Source organism: Lepisosteus oculatus, chromosome 5 (genome assembly GCF_040954835.1).
Source record: "Lepisosteus oculatus isolate fLepOcu1 chromosome 5, fLepOcu1.hap2, whole genome shotgun sequence".
NCBI classification, from domain to species: Eukaryota; Metazoa; Chordata; class Actinopteri; order Semionotiformes; family Lepisosteidae; genus Lepisosteus; species Lepisosteus oculatus.
In genome coordinates, this window is record NC_090700.1 from 10780491 (window position 1) to 10796947 (window position 16457).

General features: G+C 35.8%; 1 protein-coding gene across 1 annotated transcript in view; it reads left to right on the forward strand.

Annotated features, from left to right (window-relative positions):
* The first annotated feature begins 515 nt into the window (after positions 1-515).
* tmem135 (transmembrane protein 135) overlaps positions 516-16457 on the forward strand; it is a 79368-nt gene continuing 63426 nt past the window's right edge. Inside the window, exons 1-4 of the mRNA XM_006628116.3 lie at positions 516-734; positions 2355-2482; positions 4178-4270; positions 11418-11451. Coding sequence (XP_006628179.1) covers positions 594-734; positions 2355-2482; positions 4178-4270; positions 11418-11451 — 396 coding nt within the window. The 5' untranslated portion in view covers positions 516-593. The remainder of the gene's footprint in view (positions 735-2354; positions 2483-4177; positions 4271-11417; positions 11452-16457) is intronic.

A 16457-nucleotide genomic window follows, 5' to 3' on the forward strand; every position in this document is an offset into this window, starting at 1 on the left:
AGCAATTATTACAAAACGATTTGAGTGGAAATGTTTTTTTTTCATGCTTTCGATCAATAGCAATGAAAAAGGGGGCGTTTACATGCTGTACATTACAACGTTTTAATTGGATGAACTGAAGACGTGTGCATGAGATATGTGATAGTACTCATATAAAATAGATTTGCAATATTTCATTTTTGTTTGTGTCTTTTATTTTACTACAAAGAATAAAGTAAGACATGGTTCTGTTTATTGGAACAGATTAGCCTGCTCAGACCTAACAGTTTCTGAAACAATTCGTGCTAAGCTTCAGTTCCAAATTAATGCCTTGTTTTTGCAGATCGTTCGTGTTCCTCCTGCAACCTTCTCTTTTGTTGGGTATTCCCTTAGAAGATGCGGTGTTCTCAAGCATCATTGGATTACACGGAGGGGCTGGGACCACAGCATCGTACGATGCAGCACACTTGGCGGTCTGTGGCTGTGCAAGATCTTCCTATACCAGCGTGTCCTGTAGTAACCCCGGCTGCGACCTTTTCCCTGCTTTCCGCTCTCAGCAAAGCACAGCGCTGGTCCCGTGATCACTCCTCTGCTGTTTGACGATAGAAAGCAACATGGCTGCCTTCAGCAAGTCTATTCCGCACAATTGCTACGAAATAGGGCATACCTGGAGTGCTTCTTGTACGCTTTCAACGCTTCAGGTCACGGCCGGAGCCCTTGAGGCGTCCTTTAAAATATATGCACCCTTATATCTCGTAAGTTAAAAGCTTTTTATCTGTCTAAACTGCTTCAGTGTACAGTGCAAGGGTATCCTTCAACACTGCACTAACTACTGTACTGTGTACTTGCAAGGCCTGCATGAGCACGATTGTGCAAAATAATAAATTAAAAATACCGAAGTAAGGACGATGTTTTATTTACGGGTCTACCAAGAAATGTATTTATTAAACTTTGGATTGAACAGTTTCTTTTCACGTTTTGCCTTGAAATTTGTTTTGTACAAAAGTTTAACTTTCACTATTAACTTTTCGCTGTAGGTTGCTAATTAAAACTTGCATTTTCTGTGCCGTTTAAATAGCTAAACATGCCTTGGTAATAGGATAGGAAGTTGTCATTACCGTATAGGACAGTGCAACCTTATTACACTTTTCTGATTACGTCACTGTACAGTACTTGTCACTTTAGTGCTTCATTAATGTGTACAGTAGCTTAATGATGGAATCAAAGGAAAACCACAAAACATGGATTTCTGCTTTACAGATAAACAATTGCATATTTATGTTGAACTTAACATTTACTTCCTGAAAATTCTTTTAACTAAACATGCCTTCATTTTGAATGAAATGTGTACAAGGAGAGATATATTTACATCTGAAAACAAATGATCAGAATTGTTATCTAGTTAAATGTGTTTTCAGAGAAACTAGACTTTGTTGAGACATTTACACTCTAACACTAAAATTGCTTCTAGGATGTCACAGATGGCAGATTAGGTAAATAAGCTTATTACTGAGGGCTGTATAATCTGTCTGTCAGTTAGGTATCGGATGTAGCCAGTGCTGAATAGTAAAGCAGATCATTGTTCTTCAGCTCAAAGTCTCACTTAATTCCTTGGTTTTGGTGAGGGGAAAACAATACTTTTGTTCTGAAAGTTTATTCCTTATCTGCTTTGTTTGAGCCACTGTGGTACAGTATATTATCAACTTCAGTGGCCAGTTGAAGTAAAATATGGTATCAGTAAACAGCACAGTTGTTTCTGCAATATCTTCTTAAATTTTTGGGTGATTGCTAAATGAGCTTAGTGCAAGTTGCTGGCCTTCTTTACTATTCTTCTTAGCTGCTTTAATCCATATGCTTACAGTATACAGCAGTACCCCTAAAGCTCTTTGTTAAAAAAAAATGCATTGAACACTGCAATAAGGAGAGGATGAAATTGTATTATTAAAATTAGTATTATTTCTAGTTTAGTATTTTTTGTGAGCCTGTACCAGCCTTTAATGGAATTTGGCCTGTTGGACATACTATTACAGTTTAAAGGTAATTTTGACCAGTGATTGAATAACTCAAATCAGACATGTCCTTCGTTAGATGAGCATGCTCTAAATAGTCCTATTTTAAATGCTGTGACAATTGTAGATTATCTAGGGTTCAGGATTTATCGTGGGGTCACTGAGAATGACAAAGGTTTCCTTCATTCACATTTTTCATTTCAAACTTATTGAATTAGTACAAAATGGGTTTCTAAGAAACTAGATACATTTACAGTTGTTTCACTGTTTTTTTAACCGTATATTGTTGTTAGTGAACATGGTCCTTTCATGTTTTTTTATGTTAAGTCTGAATTGTTTTCTAAGTAAAAAATCTTTGTGTTCTAGATAGCTGCCATACTTAGACGAAGGAAAAAGGACTATTACTTGAAAAAACTTCTACCTGAAATCTTGCAGTCAACCTCATTCCTGACTGCAAATGGAGGACTTTACATAGCTTTCTTCTGCATCTTGAGGTATGGGCTCATCAATTTGAGGCTGATATTCAATGTTTGCAACTTTCATAGTGTTACAGAGTCATAGGCATCTATTGCACACATACTGTTGCATGACCAAATCAGCTAGAACTGCCTTTGTACCTTAAATGTTTATTATCTCCTAAATGTAGTGAACTTAGATGGATAGAACAGCGTCTACGCTGTTGTGTGCTGGGGCAGCAGCATCATGACAAGACATGTAAATAGGCTCAATAAACTCATCAAGAAGGCTGGTTCTGTTTTGGGGCTGAGCCTTGAGCCCCTGGAGGTGGTGGCGGAGAGGAGAATGATGACCAAGCTCACAGCCATCCTGAACAACGCCTCTCATCTGCTTCATGGGACTGTTATTAGACAGCGGAGCACTTTTAGCAACAGACTGCTCCAGGTACGGTGTTCAAGGGAACGTTTCCGCAGGTCCTTCCTCCCGGCGGCTGTCAGGGTGTATAACACTGCCCTAGGCTAGGACTGTTAGCCCTTCATTTGCTCGTCTATGGACAGCATGTTGCACTCATGTATTTTTTGGACACTGCATTAATATACTGTTTATACTGTGACACTTTCAATCAGTATATGCCATTTTGCACATATTTTATTGCTTTACAGTGACTATTGGCACATTTTGTACACACCTAACTCTATTCATTTTGTATTGCTGAACTTATTCTAATTTTAGTCTATTCTGATGTCTGTCTTGCTTGTCTTGGGCTGGGCTGCTGTAACGCCTCAATCTCCCTTCAGGATCAATAAAGTCTTATCTGTCTAAAACACGCACACACGTTTATTTTTTAGATTTTGTTCATCTTCAAGCAATAGATTTTCTATGAAATTGTTATTTAAATACTAAATATTAAAATAAACTAATTATAATCTCTGATAATTGATCTTTCCATATGCCTTATTTTTTGGTTTGATTTCAAAGTGGATCTGTTTATCCTCTTTTAAGGAGGAATTTACTTATGTGCTCTGCTTTGTAATAAAAAAATAAAACATGCTGGTGTAGGAGGTACTTTTGGGTTAAGTGCTCTTCCATTATTATTATTTTATAATAATAGTTGCTTACACCTATATAGCGCTTTTCGCTTTTCCACTCAAAGCACTTTACAGGTAATGGGCACTCCCCTCCACCACCACCAATGTGCAGCCTCACCTGGATGATGCAACAACAGCCATAGTGCAACACAACACTCACCACACATCAGCTGTCAGTGGAGAGGAGAGCAGAGTGATGAAGTCAGTTCATCAATGGGGATTATTAGGAGGCCATGATTTGTAAAGGCCAATGGGAAATTTGGCCAGGACACTGGGGTTGCACACCTACTCTTCTTAATGACCACAGAGAGTCAGGACCTCAGTTTTATGTCTCATCCGAACCACAGTGCCTTTTTACTGTATAGTGTCCCCATCACTATACTGGGGCATTAGGACCCACACAGACCGCAGGGTGAGTGGCCCCTACTGGTCCCACTAACACCTCTTCCAGCAGCAACCTTAGTTTTTCCCAGGAGGTCTCCCATCCAGGTACTGACCAGGCTCACACCTGCTGAGCTTCAGTGAGTTGTCAAGTTGTGCGTTTCAGGGTGATATGGCTGCTGGCATTTTGCCCTTTTGGGGTTGAAAGTTGTCAGTTCTTTTTCTCAAACTCCATATGGAATGTTTTGTTTATTATTTCTTCAGGAGAATTCTGGGGAAGTTCTACTCATGGTCTGCAGGCTTTGGAGCTGCATTACCTGCCTCATATTTAGCCATTCTCATTGAGAGGAAAAGCAGGTAAGACATTTTGCCCTTTATAATAGTACTTAGAGTGCGTAGTGGCATCACAGTTTAGAGACGTAAGTTGGAGAGAGGCAAGCAGAGGCCAATTACACACTGAAAAGTAACTAGAAAGGAGAAGGTGGCTCATATGGACTATCTTCCGTTGTCAACTACTTGATATAGTTGACTCGGTGACAGAGTCAAGCTGATACTGTAGCTTTTTTTCTTCTTCTTTTGTTTTACTTCTCAGCATGGTATTGCCCTCAACTTCTCCTCAAGCATTATAATCCCCCTACAAATAATGATACTGTGCAATTCATGTCGACAGGCGAGATATCTGTAATTATGATACACATTTATATTTGATGTATCTATGTCCTTGAAAAATGTTGCCTTTCCGCATTGTATTAAACAATCAAGGAGGAAGGATTACATTTACAAATACAGATTGCCTCATTCTGATTTCTGAGAGGGTGTTTTCCCTATCTGCCGACCAGCACAAGGCAAGCTCACTGAGATGATTGATTATTGAGTTTGACAGTGATGCATTACAGAGATGTTTTGCAGCATACCATTATCATACAATGTCATGACACTTTCTGAGCTCCAGTTTGGTTTATGGTTGATTCTTGTTTTGCGTAATTTTTCCCCTTAAAGTGAAATGTGACCTTAAAGTGTGTTTGAACTGTCACATGGACCAGATTGGACAGCCCTCCAAGTGTAGCAGATTTCTTTGTTGACTGTTTATTCAGGTGCAGTCAAAAAAATAAAAAAGAGAAGGATGAAATACCTACTATATAAAATATATCCATTTACTGCACCTCTTTCACATTGTCTCCTACAGGAACAGGAGTATATTTACCATTATCATTTTTTCTAAAACGTTGTGGATTTCTTATTGTACAGTACAGTATTGTACAGTATAGGTAATTTGAAGTGTGATGTTTCTCTGCCTTTTGTTAAATTGTGGATTTTGCCTAGAGGATGTTTTTTTTTTTTAAATGTGAAGACCTGATTGGACATGAAAATCAGGTGTACCACTAAAATAAACCTATTTAGAAGACAAAAGTTGAGAACAAAAGGCCGACTCAAAGTGCTTTTCACATTATGGATTGACCTTCCGATTTACAGAAATGGCTTTCTTTCCATTAACAATAAAGGAGGAAAAAGAGTATCAGACGTATTTGTATAATAGACGAGAAATAAAGTCAAGTGGTGTTTGTAATAATATATTCAGGAAGACTCTTTTCAATGATCTAAATATTTGGTTAGATGGCACAAAGCACCCAGAACTAACCCGATCTATATTGTTGGGACATGTCTCCAAAGGACCCAAATAGCTAATGCCAAACTATTTAAAAGATGTTTAAAGAACACATGTAGCTGAAAAGGTACTAATCCTTAAACCGGCACTTTTGAGTTTACAGAGCTTTGGTAATGATTTTTTTAAATGTTTTTTTTAGAACATTAAGTGCTGAGCAATTTGCTTTCTGCACCTTTATAATTTTGTCTCCAGTAAAGACTTAATAAAAGTGAAATTGAAACATCTCATTGGGCCTCAACTTGAATTCATCAACACTAGGGAAAGACAGCTGGCTGAACTGTTCTTCAGATTGTGAGCACAGCTGGGTGTCAAGATGTCTCCTGTTCTGGGCTGGTGCACAACATTATTCTGCACTATTGGAACACAATTCACCCAGTGCTTCCTCAGGACACTGAAATTACACAACTGGCTGCTCGTCTGGGTTATTTATCATTGTGTTGAACTTGGAAAGTTAGTTTAAGCTCTTAATTTAAGGAATTCTGTCCCCAAGGATATCAGAGAGTCACTTACACTGAGTGCATTTAAATCTAGACTCTTCAGAAAGGCTTTTATTTAATGTCAGTGTCTGCTCCATTTTCTAATGGCTTTGTGTTTTGTGTTGCACCTCTAACCACTTGTTTTTCTTATATGTTTATTTTTTAATGTTCTATCCTTACAAGTATTTTAAAATTTATTATAATATTATTTTATACAATTATTATTACAAAGAATTTTGCATCAGTAGAAGTCTACTGGATACTATAAAGCTCCTACTCTCTGGGGTTATAATTGTGACCACAATGATATTGATAATGAGACAATACAATTATCATAGCACCTGGATAATGCTGGTCAAATTTATAGTGAAATTATAGAATTTTGTGTCTTTTTACTTCAACAGAATTTTAAAGCTTATTAATTCCTTAATTTTAATTTTTTTCAATGAATTGTAAATTGTAAATGACTGTTCATAAGAATGGGGTAATAGTGTTGTGTGACTAATAATGTAAAGCTATAGAATAACAGTAACAGAGTCAAATCTCAGTTTATTGTAGCTAAGTAGCCCTTAGTAACATTTAAAAACTAAACATAGCCTTAATAATACTCTTAAGATTTACTAAAAGACCGAAAACAATTAAAATAAATCAAGTCATTGTTTTTCCAAGCATGGGATGAATAATTGAGTCTACAAAAATCAGTTTCCACTTTCCTGCATGTATAAAATATTTTGGGATACCTGATCCGTTCCTTTACTTTTTCCTCTCATTCCTCTGTTGCTTTCAGATCTGTGAGCTCCAGTGCCATTTTTACACACTTTTCAACAGATCAGCATTTGCCAGAACCCTGTGCATTAGTCTGGCTGTCAGTGAGCAACTCCTTGCTACTGGATATAGTTACAGTGTATTCATAATTATAGCTGTTGCTTTGGTGATATTAACCACTTCTTTACTTAGTTTGTGAAACTGCATTAATATAATAAGCCTTAAGTTAATATGTACACAGGGGTGGTTTAAAATATTCTTAGCCAAATGGATACAATGTATTGCTGTCCAGCCCTGTGCAGGAGGTTCATTGCTGATTGGAGATGAGAAGGGGCCCTCACCAACAGCACTGCAAACCTGTAAAGGCCTAGGAGGTCATAGAGGCCGATGCGTCACCATGGCTGACTAATCCCAACTCTACCATGGAAGGCACTCAGCCAGTTGGACAACACTGCCTGGGGAGTCCCAGTCACAGTCGACTGTAACATGACCCCGGCTTCAATCTAGAGCTCATCCTGCACTCAAACGAGCACCTTTACTGGGGGGAGAACTAGGTGGTTTTATTGTGAATTATCCAATTATTGTACATACTCAGTTTGGTTGAATTCCATTACTGTAGATGTATGGCTGGGGGCAGACAGAGGCAGTTCTGCATTAAATAAATATCGGGTCTCCAAACGTCTATTCTAGTTCTATATCTGTGTCCCTTTGGAGCAGTGGTTCTTAACCTGATGGTCACGTGTCCCGTGGGGGTGAGAGATGCCCTTTTGGAGGCGTGAAACATGCCAGATTTTTTGTAGAAGGTAAATCATCAAAAACAAAACTTACTTCAATGATTTTTGATAAGGATTGCAAGAACATACTTTGGGAACCAAAGTGGTGCAGGCTGCAGTAAAGGTCAAGAACTACTGCATTAGAGGTTTTTACTCAACAGGAGTATATTATAAGCGTCTTTTAACAGTTTTTGTTTTTAACAGCTGCTTTGAGTCCTGAGATGTAGTTTTTAATTGTCATTTTGACTAACGATTGCTATTGAGGTGTAAGGAGTATGGCTGTTTGCTGGGACCACAATACAGGAAGATTTTTATTTTATTTTTTATTTTTAATTGTGAGTTGACCTTTTTTTGCCCTGCACATTTGTGAAAATGCCTCTCTGTTGGGAGTCTGGTGGTCCACAGGAAGTCACTGGGTGTGAGAGATTAACTCTAACCTAAACACTGGTGGGGACTCGTTTATTTTTCCAAGGGTTTAATCAGACTTTTGGAACCCTGCTTCCGTGCACTATGTTGCCCAGGTGTGTGGTTGGCATGTTCTCTTTAATAACAAAACAACTAGATAATTACAGTAGGAAAGGAGTTATCCTTGATTTATCTGCTTAATCTGTTGCTCCGTTTATATATTGTATAAAGCACAGCCTTCCTGTTTTTACAGTTCCTAAATCCTGTGAAGATCCTGCAGTATTTCATGTTTTTTTTAGTGCTGTCATTCATAGCTGGTCGATGAATTATCTTCTTTTAGAAAAGGCACAGAAATTCCTGGCACAGTCCAGCATTATGGTAGCAGTATTTCTTAAGTGCATATTATTCATATTTGAAACATATTGGTAATAAAAACTATGCAAGGAATTAGGGGAAAAAAGTAAGTATTACTGACCGTTTTTCTGAGACAAAAACAGTTTGGATTCCTGGAAGACTATCATAACTTATTTTTCCAGATATTCTGCAAGGAGTCAACTAAATTTATTTGCTTTGGCATTTTGTAGATTTGACTTAGCCTGTACATTGTTCTTGTCACACAATATTTTTTCTTTAATTATGTTGCCTTTTTCTGTATTTGTAGTGCTGTAATCTGTGAACTGTGATAAGTCAGGTGCTGTGATATTGCGTAGCATGATGCAGGCCAACATTTGTGTTTGCCAATTTGTGAATACTTTCTAATACAAATCAGTTATTTCTATTTTGTGCTGTTGTACATTTGTTCATAGCAGCCGATCAGTCTTCCTAAAAAGATTTTAATATTCTTGCATCTGTCTTAAATCTACGTTGGTTTGTCAGTCATGCAGTTCTTTGACAAATGACATGGAAAATTGGCTTCTGTAATAGTGTCTGTTAAAACATTGCGGTACTTGTGATTTGGTCTTTCTGCACTGCCAAGTTTCAGTATTTTGGGATGTACGTACTGGAATCTGAAGGTTTCTAAGGTGCCACTGAGGGATATCATATCTTTTTCTGTCTTGCAGCACCTATAGACATAAAATCACTGGTGTTCTACTGGGGGGGAAAAAGAAGGCTAGTGGACTATGATTGTTGAAATGAAGCATGGTACTTTATGGTATAGGGATGTGCACTTAGAATAAAGAATGTGCTCTTCTTCCAGCTGGAAATTGAATTCCGCTTGGGTCTTTTCCACTTCCTTTTGTATCTTAATGGTAACTTATGGGAATAGGCAGGAAGAATGTACATAATTCAGCATATAAATTTAAGACTAGTATGCCTGATCTTTTTAAGTGCAGTCTTTTGTTAAAGAAAGATTGAAATGCAATGCACATTTCTTTACTATAAAGTGCATACTTGTTTGCATAATTAAACCCAAAATCATAAGTAACTTTTTGTGTTCTTTAGCTCAGAAAGTTAGATTTTCATACATCATACAGATATGAAGATATAGATTTTAATTCCACATTTATTACAGCCTTGTGGTTATGTTTTAATGCAACTTTTAAATGTCTGAAATTATTTTAAGTCTTCAGCTGTGTATTAGATATTTTCAGCTTGCATTCAAAATGTAAACTGGACTTCTTGGGAGAGAATGAATTGAATAACTGAATGTGAGTAATAATCAAAATGCTAACTATAATTATGAACATATTCTAGTGTCTTCAAGGGAAGAGTTGTGATTTTGGCTGTCTCTACAAATGTATCTCAATTGAACTTTGGGACATGAGCATATTGTTTTGCGGCACACAGACTGTTATATAATCTTTCTCCTATGACCTTCCTTTGTTTGCTGGTTAGGAAATCATTTGATTAATTGATTTTTTTCCCTTTCTGAGCAGAAAAAGGCTTTCTCTCTTAAATCTGAGTTAAAGAACTCTTTCTATAGACATTATAAATGACTTGCAGGCCAGGATGTTTTGGCTGGAAATGTAAAAACCATTCTTGTTGTTGCTAGGCTCCCTGCCCCAGTGAACTGCATATTCTGTTTTTTGTCTTCCAGGCTTTTCTGCTAAGTATCTGGCACACACTTTTATTGCTTTGTTGGGGGTGTGGTTATTTCATTTGTTAGCCCACATTAATTTTGTCAAAAGCTCTTTTGGAATGATTTGTTCACATTTTGTTGGAGTTGTAATGTGAAATTTACTGACACAAAAATATTTCTGTTACAAAACCATATATAAACAAGTCATAAAAGATAAATTAATGCTAGGGCCGCTGTCGTGTTTTACTGCTTTTGGTAACATTTTATTTAGCAGTGCTACTCTTTATTTTTTTGCAGTTTTTAATTCATGCATCTAAACCAGAAAATAGAGTATACTAGCATTCACACTCCTAATAGTACAAATGAAGAAAATGTTTATTAAGAGATTCCAATGTATAACATATCTCAAGTGTAAAGGAGGGGTGCTTTTTATAGTTTAGATTTTATATATAGAGTAACTTCTTTTTTCCAGAATCTGTTCTCAGCTGTAGTCCAGTGGCATACAAGTATGTCTTGATTAGAGGAAACGCTTAATTTCCTTGGGTGGTACTGTATTGGACTTCTGTTTTCAAATTAAGAAACTTTTTAAGTTTCATAATATATATTTTTTTTCAATAAGGCTTACGGTCAGGTCTAATCACATCACTAACGAGGATTAGCAAAGACCTTAATGCTGTTTCCAGAGAGACCTTGAGAGAATTTCACCCTCAAAGAGCTCTGGGAGCAAAACGTCAGCAGGAGGGATGTAGAAACATGCCCTTTTATCTGAAAAAGAGTTACACAGTTTTCAGCTTTTTGTGTTGTAATGTGGTGCTTTAAGGAATTGCTCTTTCCCTGCAAACACAAAAAATAAGACCACTTTTTCTGATTGTGATATTGTATTTTGATTCACATCCTAGATCCGCGTTATATAAGACATTCAGATTAAATCTGTTTACGTCTCTGAAGTTGGCTAATGTGTTATAATGTTAATTCAGTTTTAAAAACAAATTGCTATGTTTTTTTCAGTGGTTAAATAAATTGATAGAAATTATACCTTTTCTGGTACTTTTCCACTAGCTCATACATAATAATTAAACCCTTTCTTAATGTGATTTTGCTTAGATAGTGTTTAGTGAAGGGTAGTTAAATTGGGTCACATTGCCATTTGCTTAAACTTGTTAAAATGAAATAGAGTTAAAGTAGAATGCATTTGGGTACTGTAAAGGTTTATTCTATGTGATGAATGTAATTGTTATGAAAGATGTACGCATTTGATTTTCACATAACAGAGACATTAAATACTTCCAAATCTGTTTTCTCCTTCATTCAGCTAATATACAAAAAAAGTACAGCACTTGAAGAAAGGGTTTGTATTTTTATATTTTACTAACAATTCATGTTTTTATTTGCTTTGTAGGAGAGGATTGCTAACAATATACATGGCGAACTTGGTAAGTTTTAAATGTTGTATTCATTACAACTAAACTAAAAATGCTTTTGTCCTTTTCACTGTTTCCTGCTGATAAAGTAAAAAATATCATTTAACTCTTGTACACTCCAGTAAAACCATTCTCAGCATTCCACATTTAAATTAAGCTACTGAAATTTAGTGATAAATGCAGCAGTAAGTGTTGTAATCCACAGAGGGAATTCTCCATTATAATTTTTTTTTGCATTGTCTTGATACAAATCTTTGCAAATCAGGACTGCTGAATACATTAATTCAAGCATTAATATGAACATGTATAAAAATGATCAAGTCACATTGTTAATGACAGTGCCATGAAAACATTTTAGAAATTAAGTTAGTGAGCTTAACTTGAACACTCATTGTATAGTGGAAAAATGTATTAAAATCATCCATTCATGGCATCATGTATTTAGAAATACAAGAAATCACGACTGCATGCATTTTGTGAACTTTCTTTGTAGTTGTTGAAAATATTTAGAGTTTAGTTATATAATGTGTTGTGGTGCATCAAAGTTAGTGAAAACAAACATGAAAGTACAATCACTATCTCAATGAGCCTTTGCAGCTAACTTCATTTTTTCCTACCAGAAAGTTTGATTATATATATATGTCTAAGTCATTGAACTTCAAATAGCTCTATGGCATATGCTAGATAACTTAATATGCTTTCTTGAGAAGACTGTGAAGAAGAGCTCTTGGGAAATGTGCAGCCATATATTGAAAGGGAACATTAGATGCATAGGAAATACCTTCCACATGATTGAAATAAGTTATGAACATTTGTTTTATGTCAGGATTTGAGCAGTCCTCAAGACTTCGTTTGTTTTTCAGCAACTTATAAAACAAAGCTCTTGAGCTGCTAAGAGTGAGGTCATTAATTGTAATTAGTTAAGTTTAAGGATTAAAGGGAGTGTCCCAAGAGAATTCCAAGATATTAGGCTGAAGACAGCACTAAAACGTCTGTAGGATCATGTACAGGCTCTTAAATTACAAAAAGGCTTTATTCACTTCTCTGGTAGAGAATAATCAAATAGTGTGCTCACTGTGAAAAAAAATAGCTTAATTGTCAGTATATTTTATTTCAAAGGGATATTTAAGGGGTATTTTGACCACTAAGTGGAATTAAAATGGTTAAATTCAGAATTCAGAATTAGATGGAATTAGACAGAATTAAATTCAGAATTAGACAGAAATAGTCTAATTTTGATTGGTTTAAGTGTTTAAGATTAACATTGTATCAGATTTAATTTTATTTTTTTTATTGTTGGTCGTATAAATATTATTCCTAGTTTATTTACAAAAGCGGTAGTTCTTAAAGTTTTATTTTTTTTACTGATGTGTTGTAACGAACAGTTCTACTGCGATGATCACCCATCTCATATTTAAGAAATATTTCTGTTAAAGAGATGTACCACATCTTCTGAGTAATGTTTCATTTAGGTTAGTTTTGTTACTATTTGCCAGTAGAGAATAATACCCCAAACTGTCCTGGGGTGCAAGGATCATGCAAGTCTGGTGTTTCTGTCATACAACTGGAGCCTCCCAACAGCTGACCTTCAGATACAAAACATGTCATTATTAAAGACGGAAGTCCATTTTGATGTCTCAGGATTTGGATATTTATGCTCTAGCAGTGTAAACATTGAGTCCAATTGAAAATGAAACACTTTTATAACCTGGTGTTGCATATATACTAATATTGCACATTATTGTGTTGCTCTTATCAGCATAAAGGAGTATACAGTATTGTATTTAATATATTGTAGAAACTAGTTGTAACAAGATTTTTGAATGTACAAACGGATTTATAAAACACGTCACACCAGCAGGACTGTGATCTCCATAGACTCGATAAGTGAGCAAATTAGTTTGCATGTTTGACATTCCAGTTGCAATTATGACAAATCGGTTGGGCGCTCAATAAAAAGAGCTGGGTTAAATGTTGGTGCTATGATAGGATTGGGGTTCAAATTGCAATTATGGAAGGTCTTAACTTATTGAGTAAGTTAATATTGAATAATTTAATTTTAAGAGGGTCTAAATTAAAGAATGGGCTTGTTCTAAGAGTACAACTAAGGCTCATCTAGTTTCAGGATTAGTTGAAGGGGTTAGACATAAAATAAACTTTGAAACATTAGATTTGAGGTTAGGTTTAGGTTAGAGGTGAAATTAGGATTTGGGCTCTATTAGGTTCAGGACATAGGATATAGAGTGAGACCAGCATTGGCTTTGGGCTGGATTGGTTTGGGAATAGAGTTGGTATTTCAGCGAAAGGTAAAGGTTTAGGGTCTTATGTCATAAAGTAACCTCAAATGAAAGTGCTGAAATTTTAGAGAGAGGCAGTGGTCCTAAGCCCCACTTTGAGTTATAGTCAGAAATAGCTCAACTCTGCACAGGTTGGAACATAACTTACACTTCATCAAGCTGTTTTATATGGATGTGAAGTTTATGTATGAGCTGAACACATCTTTGAAAGTCAGATATTTTTACTGGCCTCTCAACGTGTAAACAAATGTAAATCAAATTTCTTTTCTCAAGATTCAGTAATCCCCAGAACCTTGCTGAACGGAGCAAGATTTTAGATCTGCTTAAGTTATTGAAGTTCGCTCTCTGGTATTAAGTCTGTTCCTGGAAATTCTGAATGTTTTTTTTTATTTTATTGTAACTTAATTTATATTTCAGTGTACGCCAACATTCTGTTCCACTTAGTATGATTCCATGTGGATTGATTACATCATCTCAAAACCTTCCCTCTACAGTGGTGATGTGAGGACCATACCTGTATTCCAACGCTGGGGAGTGGTTGTTGCAAGAAGTAGTTAATAGGTCGAGTTGCCTTTGTCATTTGGCAGTGTTTTCTCAAAATATAATTCATTTTAATTGCTCTCCTGGTGGTTGAGCCTTATAGATTTCTTGTTCTCGCAGTCTGAGCCAACTTGGAGGAACATTTTTGCGGTGGCCCCAAAGGCAGTACTCTGTGCTGTAGCTCTAAGGTTATAGCTCCCCACTGAAATCCTCCAGCTTGTTGGCTCAAGTCCTCCTTATTTTTTCCGCACAGCTGTGATTACAGTAGACCACTTATTTTTTTTCTCCTGTAACGATGCCTGTACAAATGCATGTCATTTTTTTGTAGCATTTCTTTATGTGAATGCTTGCAAATGCACCACATTTTCAGACGTTCCTTATTATTATTTAAGTCAAGGTCTTGTGTTGTGAAATCTTTTTACAATAAGTATTGCAATGCAACCATAGGTTAAATTAACAAACGTCAAATCATATTAGACTGCACTGTACGTTGTTCAGCACTGACTTTTACAAATATTTTGTACTGCTGCAGTATGGTGTGCCAGTTGCATGGATTTTATGTTAGAAAGGAAATGATGGCAATGATGAAATACATGTTCTTGTAAAGTTTACTTTTCTTTTAGGAATAATTTCCTTTGACCTCTTTCTTTGGGTAAAGATAATGTGAAGTAATTCAGGTGAGGTTAATGTTGACTAACCATGTACACAATGCCTCCATGACATTAAGGGTGATGCGGCTTTGCTCTGTTTGAAGAAAATGAACTAATTTAGTAAATGTTACTCTTGGAGTTTAAATTAAGTAGTTCCATATACTGTCCTTGTATTAAAATATAACTGTAAGGAGTATTTTGTCACAAAACACCTAAAAAGTCGTTTCTAAAATGATTTATATTAATGTATAAGCAGTACTAATCCTCACCTGGAAGATGCACCTCCTAAATTTGAGGTTAATTTAATAACTCACATGTAGAGTGCAGTATGTACATGTGGTTTTAACTCCACAAACTTCTCACCATTGTCTTCAGAGTGTGACTTAAATAGCGAGTCTAAAATGGCATTTCTAAAAGAGGGTGTTAATTCATTTTTTACACTTCAGTTCAGTACAATAATTTTGAATTTTGTTCTGAATTTGGTAACAGTTGCAAGAGATTTAACATAAAGAATTTTTGAAAATCATTTAGAAGTAATACAAAAGAGACATCTTAAACATATGCTGGCATCTTAAACATTTTTATAGATAAAAAGCTCATATTATCATATGAAGTATTTAGCCTTCACAGGCAGTAGCATGCAATAACCAATTTGAGACCCATTTATTACTCACATAATTTTTCTGTTGGTCTAAGGCGTCAATTTACATTCGGATTTTGTCAGAAACATGCCTACAGTACCTACAGTAGTAACTGACACAGTTAGAAACTTGTTGCCATATACTTTTAACAGAAATCCTCATGTAAATTTAGGTTTTGATCGTTGAACAAGGTCAATTGTCTCCTTTAAATTCTGTGGAAGAAAAATGCTGCAGCTTTTCCTCTCCCACATTACAATGATTGTTCTAATTCATAGATTATTTCTTCATCAGACAACAAGAAGTAAACTTTAACTGCTGCTGATGTTACATGGTGTCACAAACATGGCTCTTTGAACGTTATTCAAAGTGCACCCTATGCATTCAGATGTTTCTAAAAACACTATACTGTTCAGTTTTGGATTCATATATATGTATGTTCATTTGGAAACATTTACTCTGGGATCCCATTCCCATTGTATGTTATTGTGCTTTGTTGCACTGTCATTATTATTGTTTACTGTTTTGGAATGTACTGTGCACCATTTTATTTTGTGAAAGTGTTGTCTATCATGCTGTGCACATCGTGAGAGAACAACACAAATACGAATCCCAATATACACGTACACATGGCAAATGAACTCCTTTCTCTCATATTTTGGGATACATTCCATAATATAATTCAAGAGGGAACACAGTTTCTGTAACAGTCTATATTTGAAAGAATCTACCTTTTGTAGCTAAAGAAAATGGCTAGCAGGGGGGTACTTGTCCAATATAAGATCCCCCCTTCTATGTAAAACAGAAAATATTGTTTTTCTGAAATCATGTTTTCACAGAACATTTTGGATTTTGGAGTCGATACCTATTACACATATATTGCTTAATATTCT